The sequence below is a fragment of the Nipponia nippon genome, unplaced genomic scaffold, assembly GCF_047370975.1.
Source record: "Nipponia nippon isolate SJK-2023a ecotype South Korea unplaced genomic scaffold, ASM4737097v1 scaffold_9, whole genome shotgun sequence".
Classification (NCBI taxonomy): domain Eukaryota; kingdom Metazoa; phylum Chordata; class Aves; order Pelecaniformes; family Threskiornithidae; genus Nipponia; species Nipponia nippon.
Genome location: NW_028262413.1, coordinates 32,630,403 through 32,648,457, shown reverse-complemented (window position 1 = coordinate 32,648,457; position 18,055 = coordinate 32,630,403). Strand labels below are relative to the sequence as shown.

The 18,055-nt window shown below is 38.6% G+C and overlaps 1 protein-coding gene across 1 annotated transcript in view; it reads right to left on the bottom strand.

Annotated features, from left to right (window-relative positions):
- Positions 1–18,055, bottom strand: part of THSD4 (thrombospondin type 1 domain containing 4) — a 336,017-nt gene that overhangs the window by 194,256 nt on the left and 123,706 nt on the right. Inside the window, exon 7 of the mRNA XM_087744677.1 lies at positions 3,591–3,727. Coding sequence (XP_087600803.1) covers positions 3,591–3,727 — 137 coding nt within the window. The remainder of the gene's footprint in view (positions 1–3,590; positions 3,728–18,055) is intronic.

The window sequence follows — 18,055 nt, the reverse complement described above, 5'->3', positions numbered from 1 at the left end:
TGCTGATAATATTAAACAATACTTTAGATTTAAAAGATTATTCTATCTAACATTGGTTAACAACTCAAAAAGGAGAGAATTAATACATTCAACATTCTGGTTTTGACATTAAGACAAAACTTCTCTTTAATGTATTTTTAGCGTTAACAGGTGTGACTGCATTTTATATATTGAGAACTTTCAATTAATGTTACTTGTGGTTGCCTTACATAACATTTTAAATGGTTAAAAACTGAGAAGTGAGAAATACCTAACTTCATACATGTTTAATTTTTATCCCACATGAAGGTAAACCTGTCTCTATTGCATTCTTTATTTTGTTTCTGATTAATTTTTATTAGAGCAACATTTTCCATCTTTTGTTTCTAAGAATAAGGTAAACTGAAAACACTAACCAGAAACAATGGTCCTGGGAACAAAACAGATCGTGGTTTTTTAACACAAGGATGTTATTGTTCTTGTAATGCAGCAAAATGTCCAACAGAGGGTGATAGAGACCATAAATTCGTTAGATGCTTAACTTAAATTATCTGCCTCAAAAAAAAAAAAAAAGTGCAGCTAAGGAAGAGCTACTTACTACAAGGATTTGAATAAGCTTCATTACTTGAGAAACATTTTCAGTTAACTGTAAATGCTGACAACTTTTCAGAAAAATATTCTTTTAAGTATCTGACAGTACAAAACAAATTATTTGATTCTCTAATTATTACATCCTTCAGCCACATCCATGTTCACTCCACAGTATATAATATCACTGTTAAGTAAAATTATTTCATTTATTTTTAATAGTTTTGCTGCCTATGCAAGTGGGATACAAAGTCTCAGAGTCCAAGGAGACAGGCAATATATGCAACTTAATATTCCTTTGTGCGTTCAGATTTATTAATCCTTAAATCATAGGGAACATGAGATTTTATATATGGAACAGATAAAAAAGGAACAAGTAATTTTAATACAGACGAACCTATCCTGAAACATAAAGTACTTTTAAGAAGAATTAAGCATATCTTATCTGACATAAAATTACCAACTTCCTTCAAATGCAAACATGCTATTGACTATTTAGAGGTGAAGCTTCTAATCTCGAACCATGGAAATCACTGAAAAAAGAGTAACTGAGTCAATAATGACAGTGCTTTGAAGTACCATGAGGCTGTAATACTGTATTTTCCTTTAGTCTGACATACATATCTCTGAATACTCCCCCACATACTAACTCAAAACTTTGAAGGAAAGAAAATTAGAGTGTGGCTTACACACACACAAAATCTCAACATTACTGCATGGTCGAACAGATCAAGTCTCTTTTCAGCTGACATCCACCTTACAATTTTACTGAGGCTGCAAGTAATGAATAAGGAGTGAATTGCTACAGATCAAAAGAACCAATCACAAGAAGCTGGAAAATGTCTGAATTAAATTCCTCTTCAGAATACAAATACAAACCTTTTAATATTTTAGCTAGATGTGATGTGTCTCCCAAAGCCTCCAACGTTCAGCCTTCTGCACAAATGCAGTTAATGCTACTGCATATGAGGACTCTGTCAACTCCCTCAACTTCTCCCAGCTCACATTCTCATTCTACTTTGCTGTAGTGAGAAGCACTACAAAGTGCACAGAGTAAGAATTGCCTTGATCTGCTTCATCTCAGCTTTCTCATGGTAATTTATTGCCTATAAGGCACTGAGAACCAGTACAGAACTGGTTCTATTTAAGTCTTTAAGAATGATAGACTACATCACTGAGCATTAAGTTTAAGCATCACTGTGGAACAGTTTAAATCAACATCGAGATTTTGATTTTTAGGTCTCTTTTCAACACCATAGGGGAAAAAAAAAGGGGGGGGGGGGGATCAACCCAAAAACCTAGGAATCCCTAGCATTAAGAGAAGGCTAAGGGAAGGTCTTACTGCTGTCTACATCTAAGGGGAAGGTAACAGAGCAGATGGAGTCAGATTCTCAGAGATGTGCAGTGCTAGATTGAGAGACCAAGGGCACAAGCTGCAATACAGGGAATTTCAATTGAATAAGAGGAAAAAGATTCCACTGTGATGTTGCTCAAACACTGGAACAGGATCAAAACTCAACCTGGGAAAGGCCATGATCACTATCTGATACAGCGGGCCCCGTTCTCAGTAGGGTGTTGAACTACATGACCTTCCCAGGTACCTTACAAATTGAATTATTCCACGATTAATCCCAAGTTTTATATTCACAGTTAGGATTCAGAACCTGTTGTTCGTTTATATACAGCTTTGGGAAGTGGCATTCTGCACAGGCAATGGGTGATTTTCAGAATTCAGAACACTCTCCTAGTAGGCTGCTGAACACCTCCTTTCCTTTCTATCCCAGACCTCCAATACAAATGTATCAGTATACACTTTTGTAATTGTACAGTACTGGGAAAATACAACAGCTGGTATACTAAATCTGTTTTTCCGTTTTCTGAGTCATAGATCAGAACTGTAATTAAAACAAATTTCTGGCCCTTTCTGAATTGGTTTGAGATCAAGGAAAGCTTTAAAGAATAATCAACTTCACACAGATTTATCATCTACAAAGGAAATTCAAAGCTATAGCTTTGCTTGCACTAAGAAATACACAACAGAAACATACATGGCATTGTCCAGATGTGCAAAAAAAAGAGGAATCTGGACATGTAGAGGTAAAGGTTGTATTCATAACTGATTTCCTCTGGCAAATCAACTATTTAAACTGAACTTGACCTTTCACTATTTGAGTTCATGTGTCACGTCTGACCCACTTCTGCTTTTTTTGCCAACATATATGGGAAACATCAGCCAAGTGTTAAATGCCCCTTGCTAGGAATTTATTTCTTTCACTAACCTTACTTGAAAGATTACAAACTTTTTTTTTTTTTCTAAATACCATAACATTTTGTTTCAAATTGCTACCATCTTGCAGAAAGCAGTGTATTTATTCATTACAAAGGGAATCTACACAGTAGACTGCAAAAATTCAACACAGTAGGTCCTTCTGAACCCTTGAAAAATAACCATTCACTCAAGTATTTTCTAAGAGAACATCACTGCTGAGTAAATGGACAGCCAGTAAGACCTGATTCTTAAAAATGGCAAACATGGACCAATCAGAAAAGTTACACTAACACCAGCTAAAAAGCAATCAAAATAAACACATAGCTGAATAAACCATTATGTTGCAGATTGAAAAAAATATCTCCACTCTAAAGTTTAATCAAAGAAAGATATTATATTTCTCTCTTATTTAAGCTTCCAATCTTTTTGTTCTGATTCTTTCATAGAATCTCTTTTGTAGAAAGCTAAATGTGTGGAAAAAGCTCACTGGAAGTCACCTTAACAGTGGCCAGAACACCTTCTGAATCCAGCCCTTCCGCATTCCATAGTTTGTTCTCAGTAGACAGAAACATTTCTTAAGAAATAAAACCTGTGATAACAGTTAACATTTTTCACATCTATTTAAAAAAAAAAAAAAAGAGAGAGAGAGTAGTTCAAGACGCCATTTCACAGGTACAGTCATATCAACCTCTCACAGAAATTTAGTATGGCATATACAGTCTACAGGCAGACTTGCTAGAGAGATTAGCCTTACCTTGCACTGCCCTGCCACACAGATCGAAGTTCCGTTTTGGTCACAGGGCGTCCCATCTATCACCTTTTCAGCTTGTCTCACGTAGAATCGGTAACCTATTGCACGGCAATTCAGCTCACACTTCTGACTTCCCTTCACTGCAGAAAGAGACAAAAGTCCCCGTTATAAAGACCACAGCAGTAGTTTTAAAAAGTAGAAGCCCATGAAACTAACACTAAGGTCTGAGAGGAAGAAACAAATAGGCAAACTGAATGCAATGTGAATGACTACATCAAATGAATGGTGATTAAGAAACCGGCTCCAAGGTAAGCATTCCAACATACCTTATGGAAATTGAAACAGTATCTCATTTTTTAAAGACAGATATTTTCCTAAATGACCAAGAGTATTTTTAGTTTCCTAAAAATTTTGCCAAATTTAGTGTTCCTAAAGCATAATAACATGTTATGACACTTCATAACTCCTAAGTGTCAGCAAAATTACACTGTAATCAGGTAGATGTGCATCAAATTAGGCTCACATATAGTCAATGGTCAGTTCACGGCAAATAACATACTAACATTTAGCATTAAGAAACACATAAAACAAGCCAGATGCCCATTTTTTTTTAAATTAATTCTTTTTTTTCTCTTCATTTTTACAAGTTGCACTTTAGTGACTATTCCTTAGTTCAAGAGAAAATTAACAACAATTTTTTGATTTTTAAAAATATATAGAACACATCATTATTCAAAACCTCGTGATCTCTGTTGACACACAAGAACCAGAAGGAAATCAGTCCATTGAACTCTGGGCAAGAGGAACACAGAAGACAAGAAACAGTTATCTTCTCCTGTGAAAATCGGTTACTTCAACGGATACAGCCTAACACTCCACATATCTTATGCTATCGAGTTTGTTAACACATTTGTGTAGTCTTTCTATTTCAAATCATCTGTCACGCTGAAGTTGCACACAGTTCATTACCCCTATTTGCCAACTGAAATAACAATACCTTCAGTTTCTTTCCAACCAAGAGTAGCACTGTTACACAGTGGCAGTGAGGTACAAACAGAATTCCTTTTTCTTTTGACAATACTTTCCTTGCTGCCATAATCAAGAAGTAAAATTCCCCTGACTTCACCAAGCTTCAGCTCATACCCTCTAATGTAACTGAAACCCACTACTTCATCCATCAAAGGAGATGCTATACACCTTAGTTAGCTGCCAGAACATGGTATTCCCAGGATTTTCTACTTGACTTAAGTGTATTTTTGAATCTTCAGCTAAGACTTAACAAATACCCAAAATAAATACATGCAATTATTTCAAATATATATTTAACATCTGTTTTCTGTAAAAGCAACAAACTTTCAGCTCAACTTAGTTTAACCCCTGTGCGAACACAGGATTAGTACAGACCAATTCCGAAACTTGGATTTTGGATTTCCCCTCACTCAGGTATTCAATTGCTACTCGTATACATCATCTATTGCATCTGGCAATCTTTTGAAAAAATCCTCAAAAACCTCTACTAATTTTAAGTGAGGTCAAAGATCTGTTTATCTAGTTCCTTTTTGCAGAAGCTATGCCTGCCATGCTCAACTAGGTATTTCTTCCACTGGCTACTTTTTTAAGATAGATTCACTAGCTTATCATTCCAAGGACTTCATATAGTTATTTAAAAAAAAAAAAAAAAAGAAAAAAGAAAAAAAAAAGTTAGGTATTTCCTGCAGCTCCATCTCCAAGTATAAGTTAGTTTTAATGATAAACTAAGCGTTATTCTTAGCAGCTTAGTCACTTCACACATAACTATTTTCAGAATTCTCAAATAAATATAATCCAGCTTCAGTGATTCATTACAATTGAAGTCAACTTGTCCTTTTCTGTGTCTGCAAGTGTCCTATTTTTATAAACTGCAACACTAGCTATCAAGCAGCACCTCTGCAGTATACATTTTCTTATCTTCCCATTCCCTAAAATCAAGTCAAACTAGCCATTTAGGGTTTCTTAAATGTCCTTATCTTCTGTGTTGACTCCCTTTATTTCAAAGTATCTTGAAGCCTCACATTCCTGAACTCTTCCTCCTCCTAATATCTCTCATTTGGTTTTGATCCTTTAAAATATTTGGTTTTGAAATTCTCAGTTTGCCTTCTAGATCCCAAGAAAAGGTTTGTGCTACTCAGAAAGATGAAGAAATTAACTGCTGAAGCATGGTATTTTCTCCTGGACGTCTGTCTTCCTTTACTTATGATTTGATAGGTAAGCCTACTGCATTGCTAATGCAGCATATTAAGAACCACAAGCAGACTGACCTTACTTGCTCTATAAAATATGACTCCTATTTCATAACTTTTGTCTTTCATTCTTTCTTATTAGGAACTGTTCCTGCGCATACAAAAAGAAACATTAACACAGCCACAGGCTTTGACCAGTACCAAAAAAAAAAAAAAAAAAAAAAATCAAGCCTTAACAATAAACATACCCCAGAATAAAAGTTTGTATGAGCATCTCACCCTATAACCCTTTGGCTTTCAATATTGAGATTCTTTTGATGAGCGACTGTAAGGCACTGCCTTGATTAGTCATATACCAACTACTACTACCTAAAGACAATGTTCCCAGATGTCAAAGATCTGAAAAAAACCTTTTGTCTAAGAAGAACAAAGTCTGCTAACTAAATTGCCCCCATTGAATGAGAGGCATTTCCCATTAGGATTTTATGTAAGCATTGTATATTTACCATGCATAAACTGCAGCAGAAGAAACACATTTTAGAATTCCCTTGTAAAACAAGATACCACACTAGTAAAAAGTACTCTATTGCCTATTAACCTCACGTGTATCTTGACACCCTCCCTTACCCAGTATTTTGTCACAACTCTTGGGTTTTTATAGTTTAAGCTGTAGGTCAAGCTACACTATTGGCTTGGCAACTGGACATAAAACGTCAATTAAACAGTGAGCTGTGAAGCGATTGATTCCACACAGGCAACATATTTCAGTACTATGTCATCTGATCCCAGACTTTACAAAAGGATCTATCTGACCTCAGGGAACAGAGTAAGGCTTCTAGGTGAAGACCTTCCAAACTAGCTGGCAGCAAGACACATTTCCACTCAAAAATGGGCTCTTTTAAAGTGTGACAGAGTTACTAAGACAGTTCACTATACGGGTACTGTTTTACACGTCCTCCTAATGTATTTGCTTTTCATTCTCATGCCCACCTTAGCACAACCAAGTCTTTGTGGAAATTCTCACCTTACCCGACTTTATTAAATAGTGAACGGGTGAAATTTAATGCTACCACGCAGGTTCTGCCAGACATATTCATTATTGATTTAACTGAAGGAGGTGCCTTTAGTAAATAAACCTGGTAACATGTAATGTTTGGTTTTCATTTTATAGACTGAAAAAGTATCTAAATCAAAAAAATTAGTAAGTTTCTTATAACGTCCTCACCAAACTAGCCTTAAGTACCTCAGGAATATACTGGGCTTGCCTAAACTGCAAGACTTGGGAGTTTTTCCTCAAGTCCTCTCTTGAAACTTACCTTCCACCTTTCCTTACAAGGAACAAGACCTAGGCAGGCAAGAATGGGACCACAGCACAGTTCTGCTACCTCCCACTTCACCAGTAAGGGTACAGAGACCTCATGTTTAATTACTAACTGCACCTGTTCTGCATCACTGTGCGGATATTGCAGTGAAAACTTTCTAACATAAATTAATCCTTTTACATGTTCTACCAAGACACAAAAGCCCTGCAGATGGGCACTAATTTAGAAATCATTAGCCTTCCAGACAGACGAAACCTGAAGTCTGTCACTACCAGCAGTGACACCATTAAGTACAAAAACCAATCTGCTTTCCAGTTAATTTGTCCTATTCACTGATGCACTAAAATTCACACACACAACGTATTTTGCATTGCATGTGTACTGACAAATATGTGTAAACCTGGAAAAAGAGGAAACGTGATTTTCTGAAGTGCTATTTACCAAGTTCACACAGTAAGCCACAGTCAAAATGAATGCAAGAGTGGAGGAGTAAGGGCAACCCATACATGAATTTATAGTTGCTTTTATTCTCCTATCAGTGATTTAATTGATCACACGTAAATCACAATTAAATATCAACACATTTCATTTCCCCTAAACAACCTGTTTAAATGCAGACTTCAGTGCAGTACAGGTTTGAAAAGAAAAATTCAACTGCGCAACCCACCCACACATTTTTTAAAGGAAAAAAGAGGGATTTAGATGTTACCACATTACAACCAGTGGCTGGAGTTCAAACTAGGTCTTCAGCAGCGTTTCAGGCTAAGGCCTCTTCACTGACCTGGCTGAGAGGCAGGACAGAGCAGCAGCACGCCCGCTGGGAAGCACAAGCAAGCATGGGAAAAGCTGTCCTCCCCCAGGGTTCACAGGCTGATGCTCAAAGAATCCTAAAGTCCTTTTAATCTCACTAATTAGGAAAACACAGGTTTGTCCGAGCCCACGACATGCTCCCTGCGCAAGGCGTTGTCACCCTGATGAGGAGGCACCGCAGGCCTGACAGGCCCGACGCTGCAGGCAGGCTCCGGTGGCACCGGGGCACCTCAGGGAAAGAGGGGAGCCCTGGAAGCGATCACTTCAGCACAAGCCAAAACGCAGCAATTCCTGATGGAGAAAAACTCCTGGATGCGACATTAAAACAAACGGGACAATAAACGAATACTCCCTGCAACTGAACTCCTTTGTTTTTCTCTCGGGCTCGCCCTGGGTCCAGCCACACTCGGGGAGCGCAACCCTCCCCGCGCCGCCTCCCCGCTCCCACCCGCCTTCTGGAAGGTTCGGCCCCCGCAGAGGGGGGCGGGCGCGGCCGCAGGTCGCCTGGCGCCTCTGTCCTGGGCAGCTGCTGGGGGGAAATCCGCCGCGTAGTTGTTACTGTTCCCGCAGCGCTGGGGGTAATTTCTGCCTTGTGCCCTCGCTTGCTACCTGGCGCAGGGGGCGAATTAGCCTCTCTGTGCAGGAACTCTGCATAATTTTACCTCATCTTGCATCGATCTTGGCCCTCATCATTAAATGAAAGCATAAGAAATTAACGTCCTCAAAAAATACCCAGCCCAAAGCTAAAACCTGTAAACGTTTAAAAAGGCAGAAAGTCACCATTTTGGAAACATTCCTACTTGCAGAAGCTTTTGAATAGATCTGTTTGCATTTCACCAAGAAAGAATATTTCCAAATGTTAAAACTTCACTGAAAGTGAGTTCTCCACCCAAATTAAGTGCATTGCTCCTTGTGGCACGCTCAGAGGCACGCAACGGGAGCCCTGAAAGAGAACGGCTTGCAGCAAAGATCCCCCAAGTTAAATCCGCCTTCCCTCAGTGCTGGTCAAGGCTGACACAACCCTTAAAAACAGGACGGAGAAAGCAAGGCAGCTGCGGTCACTGTGTGCGGCTGCGCGTCCTCCACAGGACTAAAACCTCCCACCCTGCAGAGCCCCCGTCTCCTGCCCTCCGCTCAGGCCTTCCCCCTTTCCTCTGGTCTTCTGTCTTCCCTCTGCAGAAGACCTAAAAGGAATTCCCCTCCCTGAAGTGAGCAGCTCCACAGCAGAACATGTGCAGGGGGTGCTTTTGGACTTCATGTCAGCTATTCCCTTCCTTCAGCTTCCTCTTCCAATGCATTCCTCCATCTTCACCGACCGCTAGCCCAAGGAAATGCGGCAGGGAGGAAAACAGGCACAGTGGATAAGCAGGCCAAGCCGGTGGTAGAGCTACTTGGCAATGAACTTGAAGAGATACAGAGAGAGCTCAACAGGCAGCCTGCCAATGCAAGGAATTTCAATCTAATGATATTCTTAGGAAAAAATGTTACAAGAAAGAGCATTCCAACTGCAATACATTTGCTAAATAATGTATTGAGCTGTTCAAAGGGAAATTAAAAATAGCCACAGAATCAAAAAACCTCAGGAAATAACGTGCAAATCAAATCAAAATGCAACTGATAAGTAAACTAATGACATTATGCACAACTGTACGCTGACTGCCCTTAAAAAGTGTAGGAAGTTCCTCCTTTCTGTTTCAGCTCCTGAGATCGCAAGCTGCTTGGAGCATGTACTGTGTCTTATTGCATGCACATTAAATCTCCCACCACAGACAATGCTAGCTGTAAGTGCAACCAGAATAAACGATACAGCAAAGAAACTTCACGTTCCCCATGCCGTGAGGTAGGGACTGGAATGTTCAAACTCTACTTGATGGTCCCTCAGTCCGAATCTTAATTTAATGTGAGATTCAGGCTCCCCATTGTTATCTATGTAGCAGTTCTAGTTCTCTGCAGAACATTAGAGAATGCTTTTACCATTTGTCAGTTTTTGTAAGTTTGCCTAAACATCTAAAAATAGTTAATAACAAGCTCTGCAATTTGAGAAAGATGCCTTGAGGGTGCCCATAGAGAAGTGGCATGCACACTCTTGCCAAGCAAATATCACATTCATGCTAATACTGCATTATGGGATTAAGCGAATTTAAATTAGGCTTCATTCTGTGTGCACAGTGCCTTCTAAAGTCAACTTCGGTGCTTCTCCATAACGAGCCAAGATACACTCATCCACAATGTGTCAGAATCGATTGTTCCAGGAACAAGTTGTCTCCACATAGCTCAGTTATTTTCAGGGCCTAGCTTGCCATGGGCTGTAATTCAGTATTTACTCACGATAAAAGCTATGAGTCTGCTTTACAGGAAGTGTAATGGGGCATAGCAGACACTGGAAAAACGTTTAAGAGATGTGCTCATGTCTATCCATGTAACATCTACTTTAGTTAAAGCGTATCAATGCTGCGGGATTTCAGCGACAGACGTGCAGGTTACTGACATTCTTCTTTATCCCACAGAAGCCCGCAGGGCAGAGAAGGAAGAATGGTATGGTAAGGAGTCTGGCAAGTCTCAGGCTTCTGTATCCACTATACTTGTTAGTAAAGCTATAGTAAGTCTACAGGCCGATGTCATCTAAGTAAAGCAGCGGTCTCTTCCATTCAGGAGATGTAATTTAATAAGTACTGTATTCACTAAGGCAGAACTTACAGTTTTGTGAAACCAAAGTTTCTGTTCAGAGGTTTTATTTGCATATAGGAAGTGCTTCAAGACACACATGCATACAGGAAAACAAAGACAGGTCCAACACACTACTAGCAGAAGCCTAGTCCTTTTGCATACTGCTGTGGTTGTAAGCTGACAGCTACATTGCAGACTTAAGAGTGATACACCACGCCAGACACAGACCTAAATGTGGCAATTCCATACTAAAAAGCATCCACCAGTGATCACCTGTGGAGCTCAGCATGGATGACAAGTGTTGGTGTAGTACTAAAGGTAGGCAACTGTGTTTATGCAGCTTCCTATACAAAAAAGGAAAATGTATAGGAAACAAAAAATACCACATTCCCTACAAAGCTTTCAAGAAAACAGGACTACTTTATTTAAGGTTTCACTGTTTAGGATAATAGACTATGTTGGCTTAGTTATCAGTACTGGAACATTAGTTCAAGTTTTGCAATTTAGCAATGGAGGCTATCAGGTCCATAACAGAAAACTGATCCTGAATCAGGTTGGTTTTCCACTGATGGACAGTTACAAGTTTTTGAAGTGGCCAGAAGGAATAATGCTTTTTACAGCAGTTACCTGTTGCCAGATCTCTAAATAAAAATATGCAAACATTTTCCAGGAAATAATTATCATGCAAGTACTTTTGGTCTTTCCAATAGAAATACTTGTGTGGTGTGATCTGTTTTATTTGAGTCTCTTGATACTTTGTCCTTATTAGGCTTGGGAACATCTCTTGACAATAACCAGAAAGAGTTGTGTTTATTTTTTGCTTTGTCCCTTTCCATTTTGTTAACTTCTTATGAACTTCTATTACTCTGGCTTGAATTTTTTTTTTTTTTCAAAAATCATTTTCCATTCTTCATTCCAGTGATGGAGGAACATTTCCTTCTTTTTTTTTTTTTTTTTAACTTCCACTTTTCATTTAAAATATTTTCTGCAGTAAGGTTCAGATATTACGTAAGAAAAAAAAAATCAAGCTTTTATAATGAAACTTCAAGTACATTTTATCAAATATGAAGCCAAAAAGGAAGATATCATTCAAAAAACTCCTCATCTTTACCTGAATATACCACACTTTGTTCTACTCTGAGATCCAGTAAGTCGTATGTTAAATAGTCATGGGGAACTATTGCTGAGTAGATTCAGTGAAGATTTTTCTTCAGTGAACAGAAATACTTCTGAAAGGTCCCAATGTTCCATAATCTTGTCATCATATTTAGTGTTTATGGCAATAAGAAACTTGCAAATATTGTCATTTACTCCAGTTTTCCTGGTTTCTCCATTCCTCCCAAATCTCTTTGTTATTAAAAAACTATTAATGATACCTTATAGATTTACTGTCATCCAGTAAAAATAGCTGGCAGGTTGATTATTATTCCCCAATGAAATTAAAAGAAACCAACTAGAAAGAAGCAATCCATAAACCCACACATATTCAAGTGTCTCTTAACCAGTTAGAAAGGTGGAAATCAGCAAAAAGTGTAAGTTTGATGTGCTTTTATGAAAATTCTTTTTGTTCTGACTGCCTAAAAATTTGTCTTAACATACTATGAATGTTCTACCTAGGTCCCGCTGTAAAAGAAGAGGAATTTAGCTGTTTGGGAAGTTGTGATGTTTAATAAAAGCTTCTGAACTGTCCACAATGAGCTCAGTCATGTCTGCCATTTTGAATTACTTCTACAAGAGTGAGAAATCCGAAGAGCTGCCTTAACAACCTTCACAGTTTTTTTTTCTTTTTTTACAGTAGGTAGAAGTAGTGATAACTCATACAATGAGGGATTTTGCACAGTAACAGTAGCACAACTGCTCTATGACATAAACATCAGGCATTTACACTGTGAATGGCAGAGAATCATTATCAGAATGTCTACTTTTCTGCCCCGGTTACAGCTTTTACAGGCATTGGGGAAATCCTACAAATGTAATTATTGACCCATAATTAAATAAAGCATCTATAAACAATTGTGCCTGCTTCAAATCACTGCATATTGCAAGGTGGCCAGTCTTTCCCAGGTGAGGGTATTTCTGTATCCTCCGATCACTGCGGAAGTCTAGTCAAAGGCTTTGGGAAACCACAACACAACTCTCCTGTGTCGTCTCACGAATTCCTTGCCTTTGCTGCTTCTTTGTTAATAATGATTTTCTTGAATCGGTGCTCAAAACTGAGTTTTTCATTTAAAGTTTGAATCAATACATACACATTTGTCTACAAAACCTTTAAGATGTGTTTGCTCATAACAATTTAAAATCTAAACTGTAGATGTCAATGTGCTGTTGGCTTCAGTTCAGCAAAGCACTTAATCAGGTGGTTTACATGAGTACCTGAAGAGTAAGTACTGTTGGCTTCAGTAGAATTGCAACAAGTTATATGTTTAACAGTGGCTCCAGGCCAGTATCCCTTTAAATGACATGACCAGGTAATGTAGTTTCATCTACAGACCTTAGTTTTTACTGTGTTGCATTTGGAACTCTTTTCTGAATTTCAAGGAAAAAAAAATCCTCCTAAAAATGCCTGTTTTCACATCAGCCTTTCATTTGTTAGGCGGTCAGAATCCAGAGACTACCATTTATCAGTCACTGAAGATATTGGCCACTGGATGTCTCCACTGCCCTATGCAAACTTAGATTAAAGTTCTCGGGGGGGGGGGGAGCTTTTTTAAAAGGCATTTATTTGTATTTACAAGCCACCACTTACACTTTGCTTACAGTGCACAGCAGCCACACATACTTGCACTGTCTGGCCCTCAGAACAGCCAGGAGATGGCAGTTTCATGGGGACTGCACTTCTGCTGAAGTTTTGAATAACAGCTCCCAGTATGTAAAATCGAAATTATTAAAATGTTGCTAGATAAGTAGAAGAAAACCAAACAGCAGTTGCTTAAGCTCAAAACTTTTTGCTTCGCTTTATATCCAGCAACAGCTAACATTCTATCAGTAAAACCCTCATAAGATGATGGGTGAAGAACTGTCCAAAATGTCAAGCACGGATGCTTCTAAAGGGTAGGGAAGTTTTCTCCTCACCATTTTATTCTTTTGCTGGCGTAACTGGCTTCATGTAAATCTGACAAAATCAACCATTTAGTAATTGTATGGTTTGACATCCCCTAGAAACTGTTTGTAGAAGATAAGACTATTAGGATTTCGTGGAAGATGTCTTCTCTTGCAGGGATATTGTACAGAATTTATTAAAAATAAAATTAACATATTTAGGGAACATATTATTAAAGCCCTAACTACAGAAAAAAAAAATTACAACTAAACAACCTCATTTTCCAGCCAGACTTTTTTTTATTTATTTATTTCTGGCACGAATCAGAGAAGAAAACCTGCTACACGCAGTACAATTTCTCATCTGGAAAATACTATAAAGTGCTCCGTCCCATGAAGTGCTGACCACTTCCTAAGGGAGGCTGAGAGCTATCAGTCCCAAATGCTATTAGTTTGGGATGTTCTGAAAGGAGCTTGATACTGCTTTCTGGCTGTCTTCAAAATTTGAAAGAACGGGGTATTTCTATTTGACTCTATTAGAATCTTACTGGCCTCTGAAATCTCAGCTTGCATCCAGATCTGCGTTTTGAAATACGATTCTATCTCCATCGGCACACTAGTAGCCCAGAAAAATTTGTAAAGTAGAATAACGTAAAATTGTTGTATAAAATCAATACTTTGGCAACATTAGTAAATATACATCCAAATCCTGCCTTCAGACTTTCCACAGAGCACTTGGCCATTTTTATTCAAATCGATTCTACTGAAGAAGGACTTCATGTCACACTTCAGAATAATAAATGCGAAAGGTAGATGGAAGAAAGAAGACTCAAGTTTGGGCTTGTGAAGCCCCCAGCAACATTCCAGACAAAAGCTTTCAGTCATCTCTTAAGGGAGTATATTTATGCTCACAAAGTTAAATATCTTAGAAGTCTCTCTCCTATTAAAACATGAACTCTGTATTTGAACACTAAAAATTCCCAAAGTAATGCTTTTTATTAAAAGACCATGAGTCTATCCAGATCTCTAGTATTTAATAAAAATCCTAACAAGGATCCACAGAAAGTCTTGCCTCATATTTGCGTATCGGTGGAGCTTTCATGTAAACTAATGGCACGCTTTTACATATGTAACAAGTCACTCCTCACTGAAGTGCATCCTAACCTTTCTTTGATACGAAGATAAAAAACTACCAAGCAGCCAAATCTGACAGCAGTGGAAAGAGGGAACACTGAATGCTGCTGTTTCTTGCTATCAAGCTCCTGTACGAAATGAGCCAGCTCTCACTGACTCATTTTGTTGCATGACTGGCAACAAATTTTTCTTTTCTTTCTTAAACAGAACTTGCTCTGAAAAGTAGAGATCGCATTAAAGCCAAAATGCTTTCTGAAGTTATGCTTCTCCAAGTTATTTAGCGGGGGGTGGGAGAAACATTTTCTCTTTAAAAATAAAAATTGTTACATCATTACTTACAAGAAATGATGACACAATATCTCTTTAAAATTTTTCTATCTAGGAATCAACTTTCATTTTACTTTAATTACACAGCTCAGAGATAATAATAATGTTTTCAGTCATCACAATTTTTTTAGTTTCTTTAAACAGACTGAATTTGCCAAAATTTCCTAGCCAAATCATTTTGGATAAACCCATAATAATCCTTATCATTCCCCACCACTTTACCCCTGATTTCTCCATAGGAGGCAGTGCCTCTGAAACACGTCTTTTTTCCACAAACCCAGTTCCTGGCCTGATTAACATACTGCAAATCATTTCATATCTCTCTGACTGATAACCTCGTTGTTTACAGTTTTCAGTGCTGACATGAACATGGCAGCTTTGATGAATACAGACTTAAAATCCACTACCAGTGGTTGTGTAAACTAAGTCGCAGTTGATTTACACAATCCGAGAATAAGCCGCCTTTTTTAAATCATAATTATTGCAAGTTTGCTTTTATTGAGCAATATTATTTTCTTCAGAAGCAAACTGTTGATAAAGTAAGCTTTTGTGAAAAGCTCCAGCACCTAGACAAGACAATCATTACTGAGAAAGGATGGCATGCAGATTCTTTAGTGGCAGGCATCTGTGTGTGCTGATGAAATTACAGAGTAAATAAAGGGGAAAACACAGAAAGAGATTTAAGGGGGGGGAGAGGAAGACACAGTAAACCAACCGGATAGTCTCAGTTTCAGAGTCTACAAAAAAGCACTGATGTTATTTTGCTTTTCTGTGATGCCTAGTTATATTGTTGGGGAGCCACAGATACCACACAGTCCTCAGCCGAACGAACATGCTGTTCTTGTCACTGAATGTATTGCTATTACACCACTCACCTGTGTGTAAATTAATGCAAATATAAATATGTATAATGAACTCATTTTTACTTATATCCAGCTGAGCTATTTTCCTGCTCCTGTACACTAGAATAAGCAGCTCCATAAATGATTAAACATACTGCAACCCAGGCTGCCAGGGAAGCGCTCGCACCTGACACAAGCACACAAGAGTCTTGCTGTGGAAAGGTCTGAGATTCCCATCTTCACAGCTAAGGAGAGAAGCTGTAACTTGTGCTGCATATGAAGGCTTTGTAAATGAAAGCAAGCATCTGCTTTTATACTCTTTATAGACAGGATCCTTAGCACGTGCATGTATCAACAGGCAAAGCAAGAAAGGAGACTAAATCCCCTTTTTTAAAGGTTTGTAACTGAGGATTCGTTGCTCTGGAGAAACACCAAGAAATTACCACCTGAGGAGCCACTGCAGAAAGAACAAAATCAGAAACAAGCAGCAGCTAAATGTCAGCCCCATGCTGACTGTCACTGTCCCTTAGGAAATACATGTCAGTATCTTCTGACTAAGCCTTATACACTTAAGGATTGAATTAAGTAAAAAAAATATTATGGGGTGATGAGTGTTTCTGAAATACTAGAAGAGACGTGTACTTATTTAAATATTAATATAGCTGTTATTAGGTCTAAAATGTCCTAAGCGTATTTCTATGGCCTCCTGCCACAGTCCTTTAATAGGCAAATAAATTCTTAAGGATTAGTTAAAACATTCTGTGCTTTTATTTACATACTCATCAAAGGTATTTATTTCTTACGTTCTCATAAACATTAGTCAAAAAAAAGAATGTTCATTAGAACAATGTTTTCACTAGGATGCCGGTGACCTGGAGCTCCGTCAGTTAACTTGAAAGCTGCTTTCCCTCTGGTCGCAGATAAAGTCCTGAATGGTCAGTGTTTGGAGATTTGGTTTCACATTATATTTATTTTTAAGACTATTCTTATATAAAAGGCTATAATGATCATTGCTGAGACTCGAGATTTCTTGGTAACTTTGCTTCTAATTTTTCTTTCTTTTTTTTTTATTTAGGTTTTCAAAGTTTTCACGCTTTGATTGCTAGATGTTAAGACCCCTGCAGAAAACTGAAAGGTACCAACTCAGTTGGATCTGGGAAAATCTTACTGGAAGGCACTGAGAAGCCAGTTATTGCTCCCTGAGGCTGGGAGCTGGTCTCCACTAGCTCTGACCCTAGCACTACTAGCCTCTATGCTCTTAGCAATTGGGCTTCAAAATAACAAAAGATTAAGTTCTCTCCTCACGGCTAAGGGCAAGATTAAGATGTCTGAGAAAAGACTGTTTTCACACTGAGAGTTTTGCCCCACAAAACTAGGATCTGTCTCTCTTGCACTCATTTGTGGAATCACCCGAAATCCTACACCTCCCAGCACAGCACTAGGCTGCCCAGAGCAGGGCTGTAAGGCTGCTTCCTGGGAAGGGCTGCAGTCACCGCTGCAGGGAAGTTGCATGCCAGAGCGCTTCCCAATTGGATGTGCCCTTCTGCCTACCAATTTTGCTAGATTATCATTACATGCAATAGAACTAGATACTCTAAACAAACTATGTGGCAACTTCCTCCTCTCATCCTGCATATTCTCCCTGAGAGTTTGCGTTTTTGAGACAGATGGAAAGAGCTGACGATGTAGGTTTTGCCATCAGACCTTCAAGTGGTCACACAACAGGCCATGCTGCCTGCAGATAAACCTGGGGTGCCTAGAGCAGTCAGGCTCAATGGACTCACCCTTGGGCACTTGCAGAAGCAATCTCAGAGCAGTTGTCATCTTTGAGAACTGTGGAGGGTGTGTCAGATGACAGAAAACTAGAAAGGGACAAACGGTTTCCGAGCTGCGAAGTGCAGAACAAGGAGGAGCTGGGAAATGCTGAACAAGTCAAGTCAGTTTCAATTCCTGGAAAAATTCCACAAGAATTCAAACCCACTGTTCATAAACACCCATAAAATAATCAGGGCAGCAGTAGCAACCAGTATGGATTTGTCAAGATAAAAATCTTGTCAAACCCATTGAATTTCCTTCTACAAACAGGCTCTGCATGCGGGAGAAGCGGT